The 25,538-nt window shown below is 45.2% G+C and overlaps 4 protein-coding genes and 1 long non-coding RNA gene across 5 annotated transcripts in view; 3 read left to right on the top strand and 2 right to left on the bottom strand.

Annotated features, from left to right (window-relative positions):
• Positions 1-11,759, bottom strand: part of LOC144697371 (uncharacterized) — a 423,816-nt gene extending 412,057 nt beyond the window's left edge. Inside the window, exon 1 of the long non-coding RNA XR_013580349.1 lies at positions 11,735-11,759. This is a non-coding gene — a long non-coding RNA (uncharacterized LOC144697371). The remainder of the gene's footprint in view (positions 1-11,734) is intronic.
• The window catches only part of LOC144697176 (uncharacterized), a 245,052-nt gene that overhangs the window by 55,277 nt on the left and 164,237 nt on the right, over positions 1-25,538 (top strand). The gene's annotated exons all lie outside the window — the stretch shown is intronic.
• Positions 1,415-4,884, top strand: LOC144697031 (uncharacterized). Its single transcript, XM_078568812.1, has 2 exons — positions 1,415-1,549; positions 3,436-4,884. Exon 2 carries the CDS (start codon positions 3,543-3,545, stop codon positions 4,578-4,580), a length of 1,038 nt encoding a protein of 345 aa, XP_078424938.1. The 5' UTR covers positions 1,415-1,549; positions 3,436-3,542; the 3' UTR covers positions 4,581-4,884.
• LOC144697150 (uncharacterized) lies at positions 10,607-14,638 on the bottom strand. Its single transcript, XM_078569001.1, has one exon. The coding sequence runs from the start codon at positions 14,180-14,182 to the stop codon at positions 13,409-13,411; it is 774 nt and encodes a 257-aa protein (XP_078425127.1). The 5' UTR covers positions 14,183-14,638; the 3' UTR covers positions 10,607-13,408.
• The window catches only part of LOC144697047 (uncharacterized), a 288,147-nt gene continuing 280,861 nt past the window's right edge, over positions 18,253-25,538 (top strand). The window contains exon 1 of the mRNA XM_078568830.1: positions 18,253-18,311. The gene's annotated coding sequence lies outside the window, so the exon portion shown is untranslated. The remainder of the gene's footprint in view (positions 18,312-25,538) is intronic.

Below are 25,538 nucleotides of genomic sequence, written 5' to 3'. Positions count from 1 at the left end.
CAATAGGAATCCGGGGCAGTACTGGAGGACCGAGCCGGAGCGGCTGGATTTCCAACCAATGGGAGTGAATAAGGGGCGGGGCCAGGCTGTGAAACATGCGCAGTGTTGATACTGGCGAGGAACGGACGCTTCTTTGTCAGATCCGCAATCGGTAAGAGTTGCCGAACGAAGGGATAGATAGATCGGTGGGTGGGCGGGAAGGTTTTGTAAACATGATGTGTAAGCGCAAAGCCCGAAAAATAACTTCCCGGTCCCCCCTTTTGCTCCGAACGGGGCCACAGCTTGGAGCGATGGGCCTAGGTTAACCACCGCCATCTTTATAGGGGGCGATGTGAAGCAGGGCGCATGTGCGGCCGCCATCTTTGTAAGGGGCAACTTTGTAATAACTGGGCGGGGCTTGTTACCTATTCAGAATGGGGACAAGTTGTCCATTAGCTGCATTAGCCTTTGACCTGGGTAATTTGACCCTCAATTACCATGGTTTGCACAGACCCAGATGCCTTATTGATGAGGCAGAGCAGCAGCAGAGAAGGCAGGAAAGAGAAGCAAATCCTGCTCTCCAGATCCCACGACCTCATAGGACGTCCTGCCCCATGTGCCCAAATATCTGCAGGTCTGTTCAGTCACATGAAGACCCACGACAGAAACTCACGACCCTGAACAGACGTCATCTGCGAATCGAGAAACTGCCGACGACAACAATGACGGGGGAAATGTGCAGCAGGGTGCATGGGCAAGGCAGCAGGAGGGGAGAGTGTTGTGAATTTCTATCCTGGACTGACAGGGATGGATTTTGGAAACTCCTTTTGCACGGGGTTAGAAGGGGAGGATTTACACACAGCAAACTCAATCAAGAGAAATGTTTGTCTCTTCGGAAATTTTAATCTTGGACTGACAGTTATAGCTTTCGTAAACTTTTAAAGGGTATTAGCAGATAGGAAACTCAAACCAAATCTCACTTCAAAACCTGACAGAATCACTTGATTCATTAGGACCTGGATATTATCAGCCTATGAGTGCAAGCATTGAGTTCCAGGTCATTACTACTCACTGTGTAAAACTTTTTCCTCACATCCCTCCTGTAGATCTTGCTCAAAATCTTAAATCTGTGTCCTGTAATCCTTTTACAATCAGCTGATGGGAACAGCTTTTCTTTACCTACCTTATCTAAATCGATCATAAACACCCCTATCAAATCTCCCCTCAATCTCCGATGCTCCAAGGAGAACAATCCCTGTTTCTCCAACCTAACCTGCCAATTAATATACCTCACCCCTGGAAACATTCTGGTAAATCTTCTCTGCACCCTCTCAAGGATCCTCACATCCTTCATAATGTGTGGTGATCACTGGTTTGCACAGACCCAGATGTTCTGTGTTCATGTCTGTGATGTCATCACGTACTGACAATTGCGCGGTGACATCACCCCGCTCCCCAGGTATTTCCTCAACTGGGAGATTTTTCTCTGACTCCAGTGTTTCTGCTATCTTTCTAGCTGCAGGCTCCAGCAGGAGATTTTAATATTGAAAACAGTGGAGTTGTTTCAGAGGTGAGTATTTTTGAATATTCATCTACAATTTAGTACTTTTAGTGCTGTGCTTTGGTTCCATAGCTCTGGGACTGGTGTGGCTCCTTTACTGTGGGTCTGAATCCATGTCCATCCATTGCTCTGTTTCACCTCTGCCCTCCTTGATCACCTGTCTGCTATTGTTCAACTTCTTCTGCCTCTAATAATTGGTGTATTTTAGTTATGTTTACTATTTTACTGTTGCTTCTGCCAACTGTGTCTATATGAGGTTTCCACTGTTGCCCATCCCCCGAATATGTGCTGCTGGTTTACCAGCTTTATCTTCCCACAATATCTTTCATTGTCAGGAATTCTTTTTTCCTGAACTATAGTCCATTTCTCTTCCACTTCTGAGCTTATATTGATCACCAAATTCTGCACCATCTTTATTACCCATAATTCATTACGCACACCCTGAAATGTTAACTCTGTTTCTCCCTCCACAGATACTACCTGACTTGCTCGGTATTTCCAGCATTTGCTATTTTTATTTCAGACTTCCAGCAGCTGCAGTATTTTGCTATTATTTTATTGCAGGCGTTGTTCACAGAACCGAGCCTAGAAACACAGATGGACCAATTAAAAGCCGATTTGTTGTAGGGTAGGCATTGGTTGTAGAAATAGTTCCTGGCCTCTAATTTAGGAACTTTTTCATAGAGTCAAATAATCACTGAAGGATTACAATACAGGCTGAGGCTATTCAGCCCGTCCTGCCTGTGCTCACTCTCTGCAAGACCAAATCAGCTAGTCCCACTCCCCTGTGCTTTCACTAACAAGACCAGCAGCAGATATTACCCATCCCGTTACCTGTGGAGGAGATGATGTTTGACCTTCTTGAACCACTGCAGTCTGTGTGGTAAAGGTGCTCCCACAATGCTGTTAGATAAGCAGTTACAGGATACAGTGGAATATGTCCAATATCAACAATAACAATTTGTATTTGTATAATGCCTTTCATGTATTAGACCTTTTCAGGCTGCTTCACAGGAGTTTTATGAATCAGGAGCCTTTGTAGATCAGTGAGTAAAGGGCTGATGGCTGGACAAGACTTGGTCTGAGTAAACACACAGAGAGCAGAGTTTTGGATGACCTCAAGATTACAGGGAGATTGAATGTGGGAGGCCGGCCGGCAGTGTGATGGGATAGTTAAGTTTAGAGGTAACAAAAGAATGGATGAAAGTTTAAGCAGCAGATGAGCTGGGACGAGGGCAGTGTCAGAGGTGAAAACATTCAGTAATGGTGATGATGCTGATCTGCAGCTGGAAGCTCAGTTTGGGGTGAAATATTTCACCATGGTTGTGAACAGTCTGATTCAGTCTCAGACAGTTGCCAGGAGTGGGTTGGAGTTGGTGGTCAGGGAGTGGAGTTTGTAGCGGGGACTGAAGACAATGGCTTTCGTCTTCTCAATATTTAAATGGGGGAAATTTCTGTTCATGCGGTACTGGATGTCAGAGAAGTCAGGACAATATGTGACTTGGAGGGGAACTTGGAGATGATGGTCTTCACACATGCCTGCTGTCCTTGTCCTTCTAAGTGATGGAGGTTGAGGATTTGGGAGGTTCTGTGAAAGTTCTGGTTGAGTTGTAGATATGTAAAATCCCCCTTCTTCACCCCTTGCCTCTCCCACCCTACTGCTTCTCTCTCTTGCTCTCTCCTCCCATCTAGTGTTGTGTAGGCCCAGACCGGGTGGCAGTTTCCCTTTCCAGAAGGACATTAGTCGTCCAGCTGGGTTTTTAACGACAATCCAGCAGCTTTCATGGTCACTTCTTCCTCATGCCAGCCCCACAAATTACCATATTTACATCTGCCTTTGTGTTTTTGTAGGTTCTCTCTCACTCCTTTTTTTCTGTTTTAAATCAATTTTGCAGGGTATTAAAAGGAGAGGATTTGCAGTCAGGAAACTCATATCAAACATCACATCAAAATCTGACAGTTGCCTAATTTATCATAATCTGAATACCATCAGATTTTGAACATGGAAGGAGAAAGCACCGTTCACAGTGAGGAGAAACCGTACAAGTGCTCTGTGTGTGGACAAGGTTTCAGCCAATCATCTGACTTGTCGGAGCATAAATGCAGTCACAACAGGGAGAAACCATGGAAATGTGGGGACTGTGGGAAGGGATTTAATTACCCATCTGAGCTGGAAAATCATCAGCGAGTTCACACTGGGGAGAGGCCGTTCACCTGCTCTGAGTGTGGGAAGGGATTCACTTGTTCATCCACCCTGCTGCAACATCGACAAGTTCACACTGATGAGAGGCCTTTCAAATGTCCAGACTGCGGGAAGTGCTATAAAAGTCCCCGGGAACTGACTGGCCATCAACGTGTTCACTCTGATGAGAGACCGTTCAGGTGCTCTCACTGTGGAACTGGGTTCAAGACATTATCTGTCCTCACTGTACACCAGCGAATTCACACTGGGGAGCGGCCATTCATCTGCTCAAAGTGTGGGAAGGGATTTGCTCACTCATCTCACCTGCTGACACACCAGCGAATTCACACTGGGGAGAGACCTTTTAAGTGTCCAGACTGCGGGAAGGGCTTTAAAAGTTCCTGGGAACTGATGTTTCATCAACGTTTTCACACTGGCGAGAGGCCGTTCAGGTGCTCTCACTGCGGGGCTGGGTTTAGGCGATCACCTGATCTGATTGTACACCAGCGAGTTCACACTGCGGAGAGGCCATTCACCTGCTCCGAGTGTGGGAAGGGATTCACTCGGTCATCCACTCTGCTGGAACACCAGCGAGTTCACACTGGGGAGAGGCCGTTCACCTGCTCTGACTGTGGGAAGGGATTCACTCGGTCATCCCACCTGCTGACACACCAGCGCACTCACACTGGGGAGAGGCCATTCACCTGTGCTGAATGTGGGAAGGGGTTCAGTCAGTCATCCCACCTGCTGACACATCAGCGAATTCACACTGGGGAGAAGCCATTCACCTGTTCTGAGTGCGGGAAGGGGTTCACTCAGTTATCCAATCTGCTGCTACACCAGCGAGTTCACAAATAACGATAATGATTGTATTTTTCTGTTAATTATATTTGGGGTGAACCATTGTTCATTGGGGTCTGTTTCTGCTGATGTTAATAAACTTCAGCCCAGTTATTGTGGTTAAAACTGTGGATAAAAGTCAAATAAAACAGCTTTGTGCTAAACAAAGTGTGTTGAATCTTTTTAATATCTCTAACGTGTTAGTTCCTTTTGAAAGCTCTTTCTTTCCCCTGTCTCATCCATCCAGAGCTCCAACAACAAGTGCAAGGAGCTCATGGAGATTCTTTGTCACTAAGATTGCGATAAATCAATCAGCTGCCTCTGCTGCTTCCCTCTCTTCCACTAGCCCACTGAGACAAACTGCCTCTAAAGTTCCCCCTTGTCTAAGCCCTGAATTCACATCTTTCTCCAGTTTCTCTCCTATCCTCTATCTCCCTCAGAGCTCATCTTGTCCATGAAACACACCCTCTGCTCCCTTGACCCTATTCTCACTAAACTGCTGACCATCCATCTTCCCCATGTTAGCTGATATTGTTAATGGTTCTCTCTCTCTTTTGATACTGTCCCTCTTGCCTTTAAATGCACCGTCATTATCCGCCCTAAAACAAAACAACCCTTCACCCCAGCACTTTTGCAAACTACTGCCCCATCTCCAACCTCCCTTTCCTCTCCAAAGCCCTTGTACTTGGTGTCCCCCAAGGATCTGACCTTGGTCCCTTATATTTCTCATTTACATGTTGTCACCAGATGACCGTGTTAGTTTTCACATGTACACTGACAATGCCCAGCTCTACCTCCCCACCATCCCTCTCCATTCCTCCACTGTTACTAAATTATCAAACTGCTTATCCGACATCCAGCACTGGATGAGCAGAAATTTCTTCCAATTAAAAATTGGGAAGACCAAAGCCATTGTCTTCGGTCGCCTCTCCAAATTCCGTTCCCTAACTACCGAGTCCATCTCTCTCCCTGGGAACTATCTGAGGCTGAACGACACTCTTCACAATCTTGGTGTCAGATTTAACCCCAAAATGAGTTTCTGACCACATATCCAGACCATCACTAATACCAGATATTTCAATCTCCATAATATCGCCTGTCTCCACATTCCTGACAAGCCTCTCACACTCACCCTGTCCATACACAGAAACATGATCTCATCAAAAACTCTGCTGCCCCTGTGCTTTCTCACACCAAGTCCTGTTCACTCATCCCCCCCCAGTGCTCACTGATCTACATTGGCTCCAGGTCAAGCAATGCCTTGATTTTAAAATTCACATCCTTGTTTTCACATCCCTCCATTGCCCTGTCCCTCCCTATCTCTAATCTCCAGTTTCACAACTGTTTGAGATATCTGCGCTCCTCTCATTCTGGCCTCTTTAGAGCATCCCTGATTTTAATTACCCCAGCATTGGTGGTGGGGCCTAGGCATGAAGCTCTGAAATTCCCTCCCTAAACCTCTCTGCCATTCTCCTGATTAAAGATGCTTGTTACAATCTGCCTCTCAAATCCAGCTTTTGGCCATCTAGCTTAATATCGCCCTTAGTGTATCGCCCTTAGTGACTCGGTCTCTAATTTTGCTTTATGAAACTCCTCTAAAGCACCTTGCAAAGTTTTATTACAATAAACATGTTCTATAAATACAAGCTGTAACTGTTTCACAACAGTCAGTTTGCAAAGTAAGATTCCATAAACAGCAATCAGATGAATAACCAAGAAGTCCAGATTTTTTTTGGTGGTGTTAGTTAAAACATGGATGTTTGCACCACGGCACCTGGAGAACTCCCCTGTGAACAGTATGTGGAGCTGTTGAGGTCTCCTGAGCTGAGAGTCGAACTGATTGAGCTGTCGGTCCTGCAGTGTACCTTGAAGAACCGCTGTCTGGGATCTTTTCTCTTAATTCACTGACTCCCAGCTGAAGCTGTTTCTGCAGTAAAGTAGTTAATTTTGAATATCAATCCCAATTTAATCTTTGGAGCAAAATCCACAACTTTTAATCAGCTGTAAAAAAGAAAGGTCTCATGTTCATTTAGCACCTTTCACACCCTCAGAACATCCCAAAGTGATTCACAGTCAATATTGCATTTTGGAAGGAAGAATGAGGAGAGGCAGTATAAACTAAATGGTACAATTTTAAACAAAATGCAGGAACAGAGTGACCTGGGAGTGTAAGTGAACAAATCCTTGAATACGACAGGACAAGTTGATCAAGCTGTTTGAAAAAAGTTCATGGGGACCTTGGATTTATCAATAGAGGCATGGAGTACAAAAGCAAGTCAGTTATCCTGAATCTTTATAAATCTGGGGTTAATCCTAATCTGAAATATTGTGTTCAGTTCTGAGCACCACACTTTAGGAAAGATGTCAAGGCCTTGGAGAGGGTGCAGGGAAAATTTACCAGAATGGTATCAAGGATGAGGGTTTTGAGTTACATGGAGAAACTGGAGAAGCTGCAGTTGTTCTCTTTACAGCAGAGAAGGTTAAGGAGTGATTTAATACAGTTGTGGGCATTTTTGATGAGCTTTCATCTATGTAGGGAAAAATTGTTTCCATTGACAGGATAGTTGGTAACCACAGAACAGAGATTTAAAACAACTGGTAAAAATCCAGGGCGAAGATGAGGAGAGATTATTTTACTCAGTGAGTTACGATGATCTGGAACACCTTGTCTGAATGACAGGTGGAAGCAGATTCTGTTGTAACTCAAAACTGATTTGGACTTTGATTTAATAAGGAAAGATTTGGAGGGCTCTCGGAAAAGAGCACGAGAGTGGGACGGATTGTCACATTTTCAGAGACAGCACAGACACAATGGGCTGAATGGCCACCATCTGTGCTCTGTGATTCTTTCATATTATGTTTACTATGAATCAATATATTATTATAAATCACAGGATCTCCTAATAGGACAGCAGAGAAGGAAGCATCCGTCCAGCAACCTCACACCTGACAGCTCACAATGCCCGAGTGATTGACCGCAGCTCCGACCAATAGGAAGAGGGGGTGGGACTGAAGGACCTAGTGACAGCCCCTGGTCCTCCAACCAATTCGAGTGAATGAGGGGTGGAGCTGAGCCCACGTCTCCCTCATTGGCTGAAATTCTGTGTAATTTTGGAAGCTGATTTTTCTCAAACTCCAGGAGAAAACTGGAGCTTTCTGTTTGTGGCTTTAAACAGATGAAACCCTGTGGGTGTGGAGCAAACATTTCAACATTTGTTCATGCAATGGATTCATTCAGGACAGACAGCAGGAATTATTTCAGGGAATAACACAGTGTAGTGTGAATGAACATGGTTCATTCCTGAATGTGATTTCTCTCTTTATAATTTATGGAATGTGGGCATTGTTGACAAGGCCAGCATTTGTTGCCCATCCCTAATTGCCCTTGAGAAGGTGCTGGTGAGCCACTTTCTTGAATACAACTGAGTGGCTTGTTCAGCCAATTCAAAGGGCAGTTAAGAGTCAGCCACATTGCAGTGGATCTGGCATCACATGAATGCCAGGCTGGATAAGGATGGCATATTTCCTTCCCTGAAGGACATTAGTGAACCAGAGAGGTTTTTACAACAATTGATGACAGTTGTCTTGGTCACTATTACTGAGACTAGCTTTACATTGCAAATTTGTTAGTTCAGGACTGAGGAAGAGTCACACAGACTCGAAACATTAACTCTGTTTCCCTATCCATAGATGCTCCCAGACCTGCTGAGTTTTTCTCGCATTTTCTGTAAATGAGGCTGAACACACAAGCAAATCCTTTCCCACCTATGGAGCAGATGAACAGCATCTCCCTGGTGTCAGCTCACTGGTCTATCCAGAGGCTGGATAATTGAGTGTATGTCTTCCCACACACACAGCACGTTTTACTGCTTCTCCCCAGGGTGAACTCGCTGATGTTTCTGGAGTCTGGATGAGTTGATGAATTGTTTCCTACACAGGAAGTTGATAAACGGCCTCTCCCCCTTGTGGCAGTATTGATATGTTTCAAGCAGGAACGGACAACTGAGTCGCTTCCTGCCAGCCCCACATTTCCATGGTTTCTCTGTGGAGCAAGTGTCCTTGTGTCTCTCCAGGTTGGACGATCAGTTGAAGCCTTACATAGGGTTACATAGGACATACAGCATAGAAACAGCCCAACCAGTCCATGTCGGTGTTTATGTTCCACTTGAGCCTCCTCCCATCTTTGGAGATCTAAAGCTACCATCATAACCCGGTATTCTCTTCTCTGTTAAATGCTTGTCTAGTTTCCCCTTAAACACATCCAAGTTATTCACTTCACCCACCCCCTGTGTGGTACTGAGTTCCACATTCTCACCACTCTCTCAGTAAAGAAGTTTGTTCTGAATTCCCTATTTGATTTCTTGGTGACTATCATATATTGATGATCTCTGGTTTTGCTCTTCCCCACAAGAGAAAACGTTCTCTCTGTATCCTATCAAAACATTTCATCATTTTAAAGACCTCGATTAGGTCACCACTCAAGCCTTCTTTTCCAAGAGAAAAGAAATACAGCTTGTTCATCCTTTCCTGATATGTAAACCCACACATTTCTGGTATCATCCTTGTAAATCTTCTCTGCTCTCTCTCCAGTGTCTCTATATCCATTTTATAATTTGGGATACCAGAGAAATGGAAAGCTCAGTTTTCTGAGAAGTGGTTCCAGGGAAAACAGAGACCAGTGAATCCTGCTCACTGCTCACCTTCTCAGCCCACGGTCTTCCTCTGCAACAATTACAGCAGGTACTGTCTTGGCAGAGTGAGGCTCCTGAACTACACCAAGTGATGTTTAAAACAGAATTGAACACTTAAGATGCAAACCAAATGAGACAGAAGGCTATTAAAGTATGCCAAACGGGACTAATCAAGGTCCAATAAAGATTTAGCATAACACTACTTTTTAATTTTATCCCTTGAGAAGTAAAGCATAGTTCTTGGTTTGTATTTTTTTTAATGTCCTTGCTAACCTGGGACACAGTTTTTAGTGATTGATGTATTTGTACTTCGAGATCCCTTCGTTCCTCTACCTGACCTAGACTCACACCTTACATAGAATAACTGACCTCCTTACTCTTCCTATCAAAATGTACTACCTCACATTTTTCTGTGTTGAATTTCATTTGCCAATTATTTGTCCATTCTGTAAGTTTGTTAATATCCTCCGGTAATCTGTTGCAGTCCTCAATACTAACGCCACCCCCCACACCACCCCGGCCCCCCAATTTGGTATCATCTGCAAATTTAGAGATTTTGTATTAGATTCCAAAATCCAAATGGTTAATGTAAATTGTGAACAGCTGTGGTCCCAGCACTGATCCTTGTGGAACATCACTTCCTACCTTCTGTCACTCTGAATAACTCCCCTTTACTCTCTGCTTTCTGTCTTGAAGCGAGCAAGCGATCCATTCTGTCACTTGTCCCCTGATCCACATTCTCTGACCTTATTCATTAGTCTATTATGAGGCATCTTATCGAAGACCTTTAGAAAATCCAGATGAATTATACCTAATACATCACCATTGTCCATTCTGTTACATCCCAAAAACATTCAGTAGGGTTGGTTAGACAAGATTTTCCCTTTTGAAATCCATGCTGACTGTTCATTGTTGTATTTCTCAATTCTAGTTGTTCTTCTATTCTCACCTTTAGTAGAGATTCTATTATTTTTCCTGCCACCGATGTTAAGCTGAATGGTCTATAATTCCCTGGACATGTCCTGTCCCCCTTCTTAAATACAGGAATTACATTGACTATCCACCAGTCCTCTGGTGCTACACCTTTTGAATTAATTATTAAGCATGAGCAGTACTGCCGCTGCTATTTCTTCCCTACACTCCTTTATGTGAAATCAATCAATCCGGACCACTTTATCCTCTTTGAGTTTATTTAGTTTATCCAAAACATCCTTTCTTGGCTTTCGATGCACTTATCACATTACTCATCTCAATAATTCAATGCGCTGTTGACCTGTTCTCTCTCCCTGGGAAACAATGAGACAAAATAATTATCTAATATTTCTGACATCTCTCTATCATTCCCTGCGGTATTATCCTGTCTAATCCCTTAATTGTCCAATTCCCATTACAGCCATCATTCTTTTATAGATATTGTAAAATATTTTACTATTTTGTTCATATTCCATGATAATTTAATTTCATAATGGAGATGTCACTGTGAAGAATGTCCAAGTCAGTATGAATTGTCAGCAGGGATTAATCAGCGCTTTCTAATCGAAGATGTTAATCAGGCACTGAATTGTAGATTTTGCAGCAATGATAAATTTAGATTGAAGTAAAAGTTTAGAGTTTTATTGTAAATGAGTTCCCGTTGAGAGTTCTTGAATTATGGGGACCGGTCACAGATGGTACCTTTAAAAAGGGACACTGCAGCCTCTAAAATCAGTAACAGATCCAAAATATTAAACTCCAGCCAGTTTACATTAGAAGGAACAAACTAAACATTGTTAGACTATCAGTCCTGGATGTAATTAACGGCATCAATAACAGCAGAATCCAATCCGTGTAATCACTTATGAACTCGCTGGTGTGTGAGCAGATATTGTGATAGAGTGAATCCCTTCTCACACACGGAGCAGGTGAATGGCCTCTCCCCAGTGTGAACTCGCTAGTGTGTGAGCAGGTGAGAGGACCGAGTGAATCCCTTCCCACACACGGAGCAGGTGTACGGTCTCTCCCCATTGTGAATTTGCTGGTGTGTCAGCAGGTTACATGAGTGAGTGAGTGAACCCATTCCCACATACAGAGCATATGAACAGCTTTGCCCCAGTGTGACTTCACTGATGTCTAAGCATGTTGTTTAACTGAGCAAATCCCTTCCCACACTCAGAGCAGTTGAATGGCCTCTCCCCAGTGTGAACTCTTTCGTGTTTCAGCAGCTGGGATGAATTAGTGAATCCCTTCTCACACACCGAGTAGGTGAATGGTCTCTCACAGGTGTGAACTCGCTGGTGTGTCAGCAGAGTTGTTGACTGAGTTCCCTTCCCACACATGGAGCAGGTGAATGGTCTCTACCCAGTGTCGATTCGCTGATGTGCAGTGAGGTTGGATGAACACCTGAACCTCTTCCCACAGTCAGTGCAGCTGAATGGTCTCTCCTCAGTGTGAGCTCGCTGGTGTGACTGGAGACAGAAAGACTGAGAATATCCCTTCCCACACACGGAACAGATGAACGGCCTTTCCCCAGTGTGACTGCATTGATGTTTTCCAGCTTGATGGGTAATTGAATCCCTTCCCACATTTCCATGGTTTCTCCATAGTGTTGGTGTCCTTCTGTCTCTCCAGGTTGCATGATCAGTTGAAATCTTGTCCACACACAAAACACATGTACGGTTTCTTCCCTCATGTGAATGATGTGATGTTTTTCAGGCTGTGTAACTGGTTAAAGCTCTTTCCACAGTCAGTGCACTGGAACACTGTCACTCGGGTGTGTGTGTGTCTCGGTGCTTTTCCAGTCACAATGATGTTTGAAATCTTTTCCCACAGACAGAACAGACAAACATTTCTCCTTCCACATTCAAAGGCCAATGACACTCAGGTCCTTATGAATCAAGTGACTCTGTCAGATCTTGATGTGATGTTTGGTTTGAGTTTTCCATCTGCAAATCCTCAATGTCTGGTACCCTGTTAAAATGAGTTTACAAAAGTCCCCATTGTCGGTATAGGATAGAAATTCCGAATGGATAATTCTAGTTTCCATGAAACACTCTCTCTCCTCAATCATTTTCTCTCCTGGTCACTGGGATGCTGAAGCTCCAGCCATTCTCCGTTCCCCCACCAAGATGGCCCGAACACTGAACAGGCCAACCTTCATTAGGTCATATGAAATAGGAACAGGACAAGGCTATTCTGCCCCTCGAGCCTGCTCCACCATTCAATAAGCTCATGGCTGATCTAATTCTGTAAACACAGGGCCAGTGGGCTCCATGAAAGCAGCCACTCTCTCCATGACAGATAGCCTCTGGTCCCTCCTCAAGCCCTACGACACTTCAAGTCCCTGCGCTCCTCCAATTCTGAACCCTTCCTTCCCCCTGCTGCCATCCGCATATATCACTCCACCATTGGTGGCCGTGCTTTCAGCTGCCAAGGTCCCGAGCTCTGGAATTCTCTCTAAACCTCTCCCACCTCCCTTAAGATACTTCTTAAAATCTACCTCTTTGACCAAGCTTTTCATCATCTGTGAAGCACCTTGGGATGTCTTACTGTGTTGAAGGCTCTATATAATTTTTTTCCTTATTCTTTCATGGGATGTGGGTATCACTAGCAAGGTCACCATTTGTTGCCCATCCCTAATTGCCCTTGAACTGAGAGGCTCACGAGGCTACTTCAGAGGACAGTTAAGAGTCAACCACATTGCTGTGGATCTGGAGTCACATGTAGACCAGACCAAGAAAGGTCGGCAGATTTCCTTCCCTAAAGGACGTCAATGAAGCAGATGGGTTTTACAACAATCTATGATAGTTTCATGGTCACCAAATGTAACTTGCAACCTTACATTGGTGGAATCAGAAATACCACACAACACTAAATCCTCAAACCGTAATTACCACAATCAGTTTCCGACTGGAAACTTAAACCTGCCGTTTCACTTTCAGTCAGGAACAGATCAGTTTTACACCAATCTCTGATTTGACAGCACGTTTCCAGTATTCGCCGTTTTTCTTCCTGACTCTCAACACAGTTGTAAAGGTGCCTTCTGTTCTGTGTCTTGGAGCTCTGAACCATGGAAGAGAGCAGCTGGGAAACATTTCTTACACACCTCAGGATTAACCCAAGTGTTCAGTCCTCAATGTGATTAACAGCAGCAATAACTGAAGAATCCAGCCTCTGCATTCACTTGTGAACTCGCTGGTGAGTCAGCAGGTTAGATGACTGAGTGAATCCCTTCCCACACACAGAGCATGTGAATGGCTTCTCCCCGGTATGAGTGCGTTGGTGTTTCAGCAGATGGGATGAACAAATGAATCCCTTCCCACACACGGAGCAGGTGAAGGGCCTTTCCCCAGTGTGTACTCGTTGGTGTGTCAGCAGGGTGGATGACCGAGTGAATCCCTTCCCACAAACAGAGCAGGTGAAGGGCCTCTCTCCAGTGTGAGTGCGTCGGTGTCTCAACAGATTATTGTTGCTTTTAAAGCTCTCCTCACAGTCAGAACATTTAAAAGTTCTCATATCAGAGTGAATACGCTGGTGTCTCAGCAGGTTGGATGAATTAATAAATCCCTTGTCACACACAAAGCAGGTGAATGGCCTCTCCCTAGTGTGAGTGCGCTGGTGTACAGTGAACTCAGATGATTTTCTGAACCCAGTTCCACACTGAAAGCACCTGAATGGCCTCTCGTCAGTGTGAACACGTTGATGGGACATCAGGTCCCCAGAACTTTTATAGCACTTCCCGCAGTCTGGGCATTTAAAAGGTCTCTCCTCAGTGTGCACTCGCTGGTGTGTCAGCAGGTTGGATGACTCTCTGAATCCCTTCCCACACACAGAGCAGGTGAACGGTCTCTCCCCAGTGTGACTGCGTCGATGGATTTCCAGCTGGGATGGCCAAGTGAATCCCCTCCCACAGTCCCCGCATTTCCAGGGTTTCTCTATGGTGTGGGTGTCCATGTGTCTCTCCAGGTTGGATGATCAGTTGAAGCCCTGTACGCACACAGAACAGTGTACAGTTTCTCCCCACTGTGAATGGTGTGATGTTTTTCAGACAGTGTAACTGGTTGAAGCTCTTTCCACAGTCAGTTCACTGGAACACTCTCCCTCAGATGTGCGTGTCTTGGTGCTTTTCCAATCACACTGGTGTTTGAAATCTTTTCTCACAGACAAACATTTCTCCTTCCACATTCAGAGGCCAATGATATTCAGGTCCAGATGCATTGAGTGGTTCCATCAGATCTTGATGTGATGTTTGGTTTGAGTTTCCTGTCTGTAAATCCTCTCCTTCCAATGCCCTGTGAAAGGAGTTTACAAATGTCATCACTGTAAGTCCAGGTTAGAAATTCAGAACAGACAATTCTAGTTTCTGTGGAACGCTTTTTATTTTTGCTCCACATCCCACACACTCTCCCTCTTGCCTCTGCAGAATCCAGTTAAGTTTCTTTCCTCCATCCCCAGTTTTCTCTCTCCCTCCACTCTGGCTGGGTTCAGTTTGCCACTCCCTGTTTGCAGACTGAGAGTAAAATCAATGAATCAATCATTTTCTCTCCTGGTCACTAGTACCGTGAAGTCCTGATGTCCTCTCATCAAGACGGCTGCCCTTGCACCCTGCTGAACAAGCCCCACCTTCCTCACTCAACTGGCAACCAGCAGCTGGGGTAACCTGGGCCTGTCACTGGGAAGGAAGGCCAATCTCCTGGATCTGTCCTGACTCTCTATTTCTCAGGTAGTCCCTCAGGATCAAGGATGACTTGCTTCCACTCTGATTTGATGTGTTCTGAAATGGCTGATAAGTCCAATGCCTGATCTGCAGACTCTGTCACACGCGGGGCAGGTGCTGCCTGAAGGGTTGGGTAGATGGGTAGTTTGCAGGGTCGTGCGTTCTCTCAGATGCTTCAACTTCGCCTCTGCGTGTTCCCGACCAAGTGTCTCGATGTACTCGAACATACGAAACAGGACCACAAGTCGGCCATTAGGCCACTCGAGCCTGCTCCACCATTCAATAAGATCATGGCTGATCTGTTTGTGTTGAATTCCACATTCCCATCTACCCCGATAATCTGGGATTCCCTTGCCTAACAAGAATCCATCTACCTTCGCCTTAAAAATATTCAGTGACCCAGCCTCCACCACCTTCTGAGGCAGAGTTCCAAAGTCGCACAACCTTCCTAGAGAAAAGACTTCTCCTCACCTCTGTCCTATAAGGGTGACCCCTAATTTGCAAACAGTGCCCCCTAGTTCTGTACTCATCCACAAGAGGAAACATCCTTTCCATGTCCACCTTATCAAGATCATTCAGGATCTTCTATACTTCAATCAAGCCACCCCTCACTCTTCTAAGCTCCAGCGGAAATAAGCCCAGCCTGTCCAACCTATCCTCATAAGACAACCCACTCATTCCAGGTATCAATCTAGTAAACCTCCTCTGAACCGCCTCCAATGCATTTACGTCCTTTCTTAAATAAGGAAACAAAAACTGCACACAATATTTGAGATGTGGTCTCACCGATGCCCTGCTCGATATAACTGAAGCATAACATCCTTACTTTTATGTTCAATTCCTCTTGAAATAAAGGATAGCATTCTATTAGCATTCTTGATTACATGCTGTACCTGCATACTAACTTTTGGTGACTCATGCACCAGAACACCTAGATCCCTCTGCACCTCGCAGTTCTGCAGTCCTCTGTTTAAGTAATTCTCTGCTTTTTTATTCTTCCTGCCAAAGTGAACAACTTCACATTTTCCCACATTATATTCCATGTTATATTCCACTCACTCAACTTATCTATATCCATCTGAAAACTCCTTATGTCTTCTTCACAACATATTTTCCTACCTACCTTTGTGTTGTCTGCAAATGTAGCTACCATACCTTCGCTCACTTCATCAAAGTCATTGATTTAATTGGAAAAAGTTGAGGCCTCAGCACAGTCCCCTGTGGGACCTCAGTCATCACATCCTGCCAATCAGACAAAGACCCATTTATGCATACTCTCTGTTTTCTCCCAGCTAGCTAATCTTCTATCCAGGCTAATATATTACCCCCTACACCATGAGCTTTTATTTTCTGCAATAAACTTTGATGTGGTGCCTTCCCAAATGAGCCTTCTCCATGTTGACCATTCACAATCCAGGGAGTTGGTGGGGATATTTTGATCTCTTCAGGGGCATGTTGAGGAGATCTCTAAAGCATTTCTGCTGTCCTCCTGGAGTCTCCTGCTGTGACTGAGTTCCGAGTAGAGCAGTTGCTTTATGCGTCTGGTGTCAGGAATACGAGTAACATGTCCCATCCAGCAGAGCTGGTTTTGAGTGATTAGCCCCGCGATGCTGGGTGAGTTGGCTTGGGAGAGGATGTTGCTTTTATACTGCCTTTCTTGAATTGAACGTCCACAACTCCATTCCTCAATACCCTGTCCTGCTCAGTCTCGGCGCGCCCACGGTCCACAGCAAAAATGCAAAAGCTATTTGACAGCTGAAAAAAACCAAGATTTTCTGGAGCAGATGGAATCCCTGCTGAAATTCTGAAACACAGTGGAGTTATATTCCTGGCCCGGCTGCATAGCCATGTATTCCTCACTAGCGAAGAGGGATCCATGATGGGGGATCTCTGGGACAGTCAGATTGTGAATATATTCAAGAAGGGAGACAAGTCTAATTGCGGTAATTACAGAGGAGACTCCCTGCTGCCTGCCACAGGAAAATTCATTGCAAGGAACCTCCTCAATCATCTTCTCTTCGTGGCCAATGAGCTCCTTCCAGAGTCACAGTGAGGTTTCCCCCATTGGGAGACATCACAGACATGATCTTCACTGTGTGGAAAGCCCAAGAAAAATGCAAGTAACAGCACCAACCACTGTCCTTGGCCTTTTTGGACCTCAAAAAAGACGGTTACAAGTTCAAAAGTAAAGTATTATCCTGGATCCTTCTCCAAGCCGTAATCCTCATCAATGGAAACACTACAGACCCTATCTCAGTGAAAACTGGGATCAGACAAGGCAGTGTCATTGCACCAACCCTCTTCTCCAGTTTCTTCCCTGTATCTCACTTTGTGCAAATTGTCCACAGGCGTGGAGATAATCTACAAAAGAAACAGGAAACGAACACTGCCTTCAAAATATAATCAGAATCAGTCCAACCTCAGACACTGAGCTCTCGTATGCAGATGCCTGATTTTTATGTTAAATCCATCCATCTCCCTTTATTCCATGACCCTTAATTCTCTCTTGCCTCACAAATGTCCAGCAATCTCAGTTTTTAAATTTTCAATTCACTGAATCGCAACAGAATTCCAGATTTCCACTATATTTTCTGTGAACTGATTTCTGACATTGTTCCTGAACAGCCGAGTCTCGGTTACATAAATAAATATCACTGATTTGTACATTTAAATGGTAACAATTATTTTACTCTTAACTAATTCAACAAAATTTCAAAGAAACATAATAATTTTAGTAAAATACGGTGGATGCTGGAAATCTGAAATAAAAACAGAAAGTTCTGGAAATCCTCAGCAGGTTTGGCAGCTTCTGTGAGGAGAGAGAAACTGATTTAACATTTCCAATCCAATATGATTCTTCTTCAGAACTGAGTATTTCTAGCATTCTGATTTCATTTTAAACACATAATTGATGTAAAGTTTATTGTCCTTACAGGTATCTGGATGTAAATCTGATTTCAGACCTTCCTCTGAACAGTTTTCAAACTGACTCAGTTCATTGTCCATTCCTTCACTAAAGACCCGGATGGAAAACCCTCAGCACAAGATGGCGGCGGCCGGTTGCCCGGGTAACCCGGGCCTATCACCGGGGAGGAAGCCCCGTCCTCACTCACCCCTTCCCTCACCAAGATGGCCGTCCATGTGCCCGCTCCCTCAACAAGACTCGCCTTCCTCTGCCAAGATGGCGGCGGGTGGTTTAGCCCCTCCCAGTGCGCAGGTGCAGTGTGGGTGTACGCTCTGAGCATGCTCAGTGTGTCATGGTGACAGAGTGAGGAGGAGCGGACGGTTTGGGAGGCGGGAGGAGATTGTGGGCACAGGGTAGGAATGGAAACCGCGGCTGGACTGAGAACTGGATCAACTTCTGGGGTAGGCCCCAGGCCCCAGGCCCCGTGTTTACCCCGCGGTGACAGGCCCGGGGGGGGGGGCGGAGGGAGCGATGGAGCCGGCGGCTGGACGGGGAGGATTTGGAAACACTTTGTGGATCCGCAAAGCGGCCGCTCAGTTAGTGGTTAATGGAGATCAGAAACCCAGAGTCAGAGTGTCGAACCCCACATTGGGTGGTTGTTCTATTAAATATTGTTATTTATTATTTATCTACCCAAGAATATGTTCATATATTTTTTAAAAGTAATTTTATAGTATCTGTGAAAAGACCTATTAAAATACAATCCCCTGATGTGTTTCTGATGAGAATTTGACTGACAGGATTTTGGGGAACAGTCGATCCTAACATGATTGTGTTTTAATTTACTCCCTAATACCAGATTTCAGCTTGTATTTCAAAACTTAATTTAGAATGTCAGTCCAGCAGCAAATAGTAAAATGAGATATAAGGCACCAGCTGCACTTAAAACCATCTCTGACTTTTCGCGTCCGAAATTGTCCTTGTGTTGGTGCAGGAAGTACTTCCCCTGGTGTTGTGGCACAAATAAATGCAGCCTTTCCCGGGAACAGGCCCATGTTGGTGGTCTTCATGTTTCAGCGGCGAGCAGAGCACATGTGTGGTCATTGTGGTAATGCAACACAGAGTGGGTGGGACTTCAGGGGCCTGTGACCAGGAGAGAAAATTTATTGACTCGTTGATTTTACTCTCACTCTGCACACAGGACAGAAAACTGAATTCAGCCAGTCTGGGTTGGGGGTGCGGAGAGCTTGAGGGGAAGCTCAGAGTGGAGACTTCAGATGGTGCAATAAGTTTGGATTCCAGCCTAGGGATGAGGGAGTGTGTGTGGGACAGGGATTTATAGCTCTGAGTAGATGAGAGGAAAAATGTTCCACAGAAACTAGAATTGTTTGTTCTGAATTAATTTTGTAAATTCCTTTTCCAGGTTATTAGAAGAGGAGGATTTACAGACAGGAAACTCAAACTAAACTTCACGTCAAGGTCTGACAGAGCCATTTGATTTATCACAACCTAAACAGGCAGCTCACCACCACCTTTTCAAGGGCAACTAAGGATGGGCAATAAATGCTGGCCCAGCCAGCGAAGCCCACATCCCGTGACCATGGAAGGAGAAATATTTCTCTCTTCTGTATGTGAAAGAAGATTTCAAAATTCAGTGTGACTGGAAAAGCACCAAGATACACACATATACCCGAGTGAGAGTGTTCAAGTGTAGTGACTGTGGAAAGAGCTTTAACCAGTTATTCTGCCTGAAAAAACATCACAGCAGGGAGAAATCACACACGTGTTCTGTGTGTGGCTGAGGCTTCAACTGATTGTCCAACCTGGAGAGACACAAGGAAGCCAGGTTCATTGAGAAACCGTGGAAATGTGAGGATTGTGATAAAGGATTCAGTTATCCATACCTGCTGGAAAACCATCGACGCAGTCACACTGGGGAGAGGCCATTCACCTGTTCAGTGTGTGGGAAGGGATTTACTCTGTCATCCCACCTACTTTTACACCAGCGAGTTCACACTGAGGAGAGACCTTTCAGCTGCACTTTCTGTGGAAAGAAGTTCTCGTGTTCATCCAACCTCAGTGCACATCAGCGAGTTCACACTGGGGAGAGAAGCCGTTCACCTGTTCCGTGTGTGGGAAGGGATTTACTCTGTCATCCAAACTGCTCTCACACCAGAGAATTCACATTGAGGAGAGGCCGTTCAGCTGCACTTTCTGTGGAAAGAGGTTCAGGTCTTCATCCAACCTCAATGCACACAAGCGAGTTCACACTGGGGAGAGGCCGTTCACCTGCTCTGTGTGTGGGAAGGAATTTACTAAATCATTCAGCTTTCTGTCACATCAGCGAATTCACATCGAGGAGAAGCCATTCAGCTGCACTCACTGTGGAAAGAGTTTCAGGCAGTTTTCAGCCCTCACTGCACATCAACGCATTCACACTGGGGAGAGACCATTCACCTGCTCTGTATGTGGGAAAGGATTCATTCAGTGCGGCAGCCTGAATTTACACCGACTCACTCACACTGGGGAGAGACCGTTCACCTGCTCTGTGTGTGGGAAGGGATTCAAGCAGTCATCCCACCTGCTAACACACCAGCGAGTTCACACTGATAAGAGACCTTTTAAATGTCCAGACTGTGGGAAGTGCTATAAAAGTTCTGGGGAACTGATGTCCCATCAACGTGTTCACACTGATGAGAGACCGTTTAGGTGCTCTCACTGTGGTACTGGGTTCAAGCGATCATCTGAACTCATTGTGCACCAGCGACTTCACAGTGGGGAGAGGCCGTTCACCTGCTCCAAGTGTGGGAAGGGGTTCACTCAGTCATCCCACCTGCTGACACATCAGCGAGTTCAAAACTGTCAAGAAACCTTTTAAATGCCCAGACTGTGGGTAGTGCTATGAAGGTTGCAAGGAACTGATGCACCATCAACGTGTTCACACTGACGAGATACTGTTCAGGTGCTCTCACTGTGCGACTGGGTTCAAGCAATCACCTCAACTTATTGTATAGCAGTGAATTCACACTGGGGAGAGACCATTCACCTGCTCTGTGTGTGGGAAGAGATTCACTCAGCCATCCCACCTGCTGACACACCAGTAAGTTCACAAGTAACTACTATGATTTTGTTTTGCTGTTAACCACATCCAGGACTGAATCACGTTCATTGGGATCTGTTTTTATCTTCTTCAAAGGAAGATGGTTGTGGCTTTTGGAGGTCAATTATCTCAGTCCCAGGACATCGCTGTAGGAATTCCTCAGTGTAGTATCCTAGGCCCAACCATCTTCAGCTGCTTCATCAATGACCTTCCCTCCATAAGGTCAGAAGTGGGGATGTTCACTGGCGATTGCACAATGTTCAGCACCACTCATGACTCCTCAGATATTGAAGCAGTCGTGTCCAAATGCAGCAAGACCTGGACAACATTCAGACTTGGGCTGACATGTGGCAAGTTACTTTCGCTCCAACAAGAGAATCTAACCATCTCCCATTAATGTTCAATGGCATTACCATCACTGAATCCTCCACTATCAACATCCTAGGGATTGCCATTGACCAGAAAACCCCTAGATACAGTGTGGTGAAAAGAGCAGGTCGAGATTGGGAATTCTGCAGCGCGTTTCTTAGCTCCTGACTCCCCAAAGCCTCCCCAATACCTAGAAGGCACAAGTCAGGAGTGTGATGGAATACTCTCCACTTGCCTGGATGAGTGTCGCTCCCGCACAGAGCAGCCCGCTTGACTAGTGTCCAATCCACCACGTTCAACATTCACTCGCTCGACAACCGATCCACAGTGACATCATCTACAAGATGCGCTGCAGCAACTCACCAAGGCTCCTTCAACAGCTCCTTCCAAACTTGCAAATCTACCACCTGGAAGGACAAGGGCAGCAGACACAAGAGAACACCACAACCTGCAAGTTCCCCTCCAAGCCAGTCACCATCTACACTACATGGACTACAGTGGTTCAAGGAGGTGGCTCACCACCACCTTCTCAAGGGCAGTTTTGGATGGGCAATAAATGCTGACCTAGTCAGTGATGTCCATACCTAATGAATGATGGAAATAGTATTGTTTTGTTGTCCTTCTTCTTCTCCTGCTCCTCTTCCTCCTCATCCTTCACCTCTTCCTTCTCCTCCTCCTTCTGTAGACCTCTATGACTTGACTAAATCACTTTCAAACACAATATAAAATACCATTATGGCCACTCTTCCCTAGATGGCAATATTTCGAGTCATAGAGGTCTACAGAACTGAAGAAGGCCCTTTGGCCCATCGAGTCTGCACCAGTCAAACAAGTATCAAACTATTCTAATTGCGTTTTCCAGCACTAGGCCCAACCTTGTATGCCATGGCATCGCAAGTGCATATCCAAATACTTCTTAAATGTTATGAGGGTTTCTGCCTCTATCACCCTTTCAGGCAGTGAGTTCCAGATTCCCACCACCCTCTGGGTGAAAAAATTCTTCCTCACATCCCCTCTAAACCTCCTGCCCCTTACCTTAAATCTATGCACCCTGGTTATTGATCCCTCCATCAAAGGGAAAAGTTCCTTCCTGTCTTCCCTATTTATGCCCCTCCTAATTTAATACACCTCAATCATGTCCCCCTTCAATCTCCTATGCTCCATGGAAAATAACCCCATTCTATCCAATCTCTCCTCATAACTAAAACTCTCCAGCCCAGGCAACATCCTGGTAAATCACCTCTGCTCTCTCTCTCTAGTGCAATCACATCCTTGCTATAATGCGGATTCCAGAACTCCATGCAATACTCCAGTTGTGGCCGAACCAGCATTTCATACAGTTCCAGCAGAAGCTCCCTGCTCTTATATTCTATGCCTTGGCTAATTAAGGCCAGTATCCTATGTGCCTTCTTAACCATCTTATCTACCTGTCCTGCTACCTTAAGGGACCGGTGGACATGCACACCAAGGCCCCTCTGATCCTCGGTACTTCCCAGGGTCCTACCATTCATTGTGTATTCCCATGCCTTTTTTGTCCTGCCCAAGTGCATCACCTCACACTTATCCAGATTAAATTCCATTTGCCATTGATCAGCCCATCTGACCAGCCTGTCTATGTCCTCCTGTAATCTAAGGCTATCCTCCTCACTATTTACCACCCCACCAATTTTTGTTCTACCTGCGAACTTATTGATCAACCATCCTAAATTCAAGTCTAAGTCATTCATATACACCACAAATTGCAAGGGACCCAACACTGATCCCTGTGGAACCTTACTGGACACAGGCATCCAGTCACAAAAACACCCCTCGACCATCACCCTCTGCTTCCTGCCACTCAGCCAATTTTGGATCCAATTTGCCAAACTGCCTTGGATCCCATGAACTCTTACCTTCATTATCAGTCTCCCATGCGGGACCTTATCAAATACCTTGCTGAAGTCCAAGTAAACTACGTCAAATGCATTGCCCTCATCTACACTCCTGGTCACTGCTTCGAAAAATTCAATCAAAGTCGTAAGACATGACCTCCCCTTAACAAAGGTCTGACTGTCCTTGATTAATCCCTGCCTCTCCAAGTGTAGATTAACTCTGACCCTCAGAATTGTTTCCAATAGTTTCCCCACCACTGAGGTTAAACTGACTGGCCTGTAGTTCCCTGGTTTATCCCTTCCTCCCTTCTTGAATAACGGTACCACCTGTCCACCAGTCCTCTGGCTCCTCTCCTGTGGGGTATTGAAAATTATTGCCAGTGCCCCTGCCATCTCCTCCCTTGCCTCACTCAACAGACTGGGATACATTTCATCCGGGCCCAGAGATTTATCTACTTTTAAGCCTGCCAGACCACTTAGAACCTCCTCCATTTCTATGCTAATTTCTTCAATTATATCACAGTCCTTCTGCCTGATTTTCATACCCACGTCGTCCCTCTCACTTGTGAACACCAACACAAAGTATTCACTGAGAACTCTACCTACATCTTCCGGCTCCACACACAAACTGCCACTATGGTCCTTAATGGGCCCTACTCTTTCCATAGTTATCCTCTTACTCTTCATGTACTTGTAAAATAACTTTGAATTTTCCTTTATTTTACCTGCCGATGTTTTCTGCTTTCTAATTTCCTTTTTAAGTTCCTCCCTACACATTCTATGCTCCTCTAGGGCTTCCGCTGTTTTGAGCCCTCAGTATTTGCCATAAGCCTCCCTCTTTCTCTTTATCCAATCCTGTATATCCCTCAACATCCAGGGTTCCCTGAACTTGTTGGTACCACCCTTTGTCTTTCTGGAATATGTTGGCCCTGTACTCTCCCTATTTCCTCCTTGAATGAGTTCCACTGCTCTGATGCAGATTTACCTCAAAGTAGCTGCTCCCAGTCCACTCTGGCCAAATCATATCTGATCTTATTAAAATCGGCCTTCCCCCAATTTAGAACTCTGATTTCTGGCCCATCCTTGCCCTTTTCCATAACAACCTTTAACCTAACGGAGTTATGATCACTACCTGCAAAATGCTCCCCCACTGATACCTCTACCATTTGCCCGGCTTCATTCCCTAATATTAAGTCCAGGACCGCCTCCTCTCTTGTAGGACCTTCTACATATTGGCTTAATAAGCACTCCTGGATGCATTTTAAGAATTCCGCTCCCTCTAAACCTATCACAACTATGACTAACCCAGTTAATGTTGGGCAAGTTGAAATCGCCCATATTTACTACCCTATTATTTTTACACTTCTCTGGAATTTGCCTACATATCTGCTCTTCTATTTCTCTCTGACTGTTTGGGGGCCTATTGTACACTCCCAGCAATGTGATTGCTCCTTTTTTGTTTTTCTGTTCTACCCATGTGGCTTCACTTGAGGAGCCTTCTAAGATGTCATCTCTCCTTATTGCTATAATTGATTTCTTATTCAATATTGCAATACCCCCTCCTCTCTTATCTCCTTCCCTGTCTTGCCTGAAGACCCTATATCCTGGAATATTGAGCTGCCGATCCTGCCCCTCTATCAACCACATCTCTGTGACAGCAATGACATCATACTTCCATGTGTTAATTTGTGCCCTCAACTCATCTGCCTTATTCATCAGACTCCTTGCATTAAAATAAAAACCATCCAACCTTGCCAAACTCCCTTGTGCCTTAACTGGCCTATAATTTCTATGCCTTCCAGACTCACTCGCTCTCTCTTCTAATTTTGGTTCCCCCTGCTGAACCTCCTCTAAGGATCGCATCTCCCTGCTAAGTTAGTTTAAACCCTCCCCAACAGCACGAGCAAACCTCCCCACAATGATGTTGGTCCCATTCCGGCTCAGGTGCAACCCATCCACCTTGTACAGGTCCCACCGGAAACGGTTCCAGTGTCCCAGAAATCTAAAGCCCTCTCTCCAGCCACACATTCATCTGGACTAACCTACTATTTCTATACTCACTAGCGCATGGTACTGGAAGTAATGCAGAGATTACTACCTTTGAGGTCCTGTTTTTTAATCTGCTTCCTAGCTCCCTAAATTTTGCTTGCAGGATCCCTCTTTCTACCTATGTCATTGGTACCAATATGTACCATGATCTCTGTCTGTTTGCCCTCTCCCTTTCAAATGCCCTGCAGCCGTTCAGTGACATCCTTGACCCTGGCACTAAGGAGGCAACATACCATCCTGGAGTCATGTCTACGGCCGCAGAAACGCCTCTGTTCCCCTTACAATCGAGTCTCCTACCA

Source organism: Cetorhinus maximus, chromosome 23 (genome assembly GCF_964194155.1).
Source record: "Cetorhinus maximus chromosome 23, sCetMax3.hap1.1, whole genome shotgun sequence".
Taxonomy (NCBI): domain Eukaryota; kingdom Metazoa; phylum Chordata; class Chondrichthyes; order Lamniformes; family Cetorhinidae; genus Cetorhinus; species Cetorhinus maximus.
Note: the sequence above shows the minus strand (reverse complement) of the source record. Positions and strands in the feature narration are given on the sequence as shown.

Coding starts and splice junctions, on each gene's coding strand:
- LOC144697031 (XM_078568812.1), top strand. CDS start 3,543: ATGGAAGGAGAAAGCACCGTTCACAGTGAGGAGAAACCGTACAAGTGC.
- LOC144697150 (XM_078569001.1), bottom strand. CDS start 14,182: ATGGACACCCACACCATAGAGAAACCCTGGAAATGCGGGGACTGTGGG.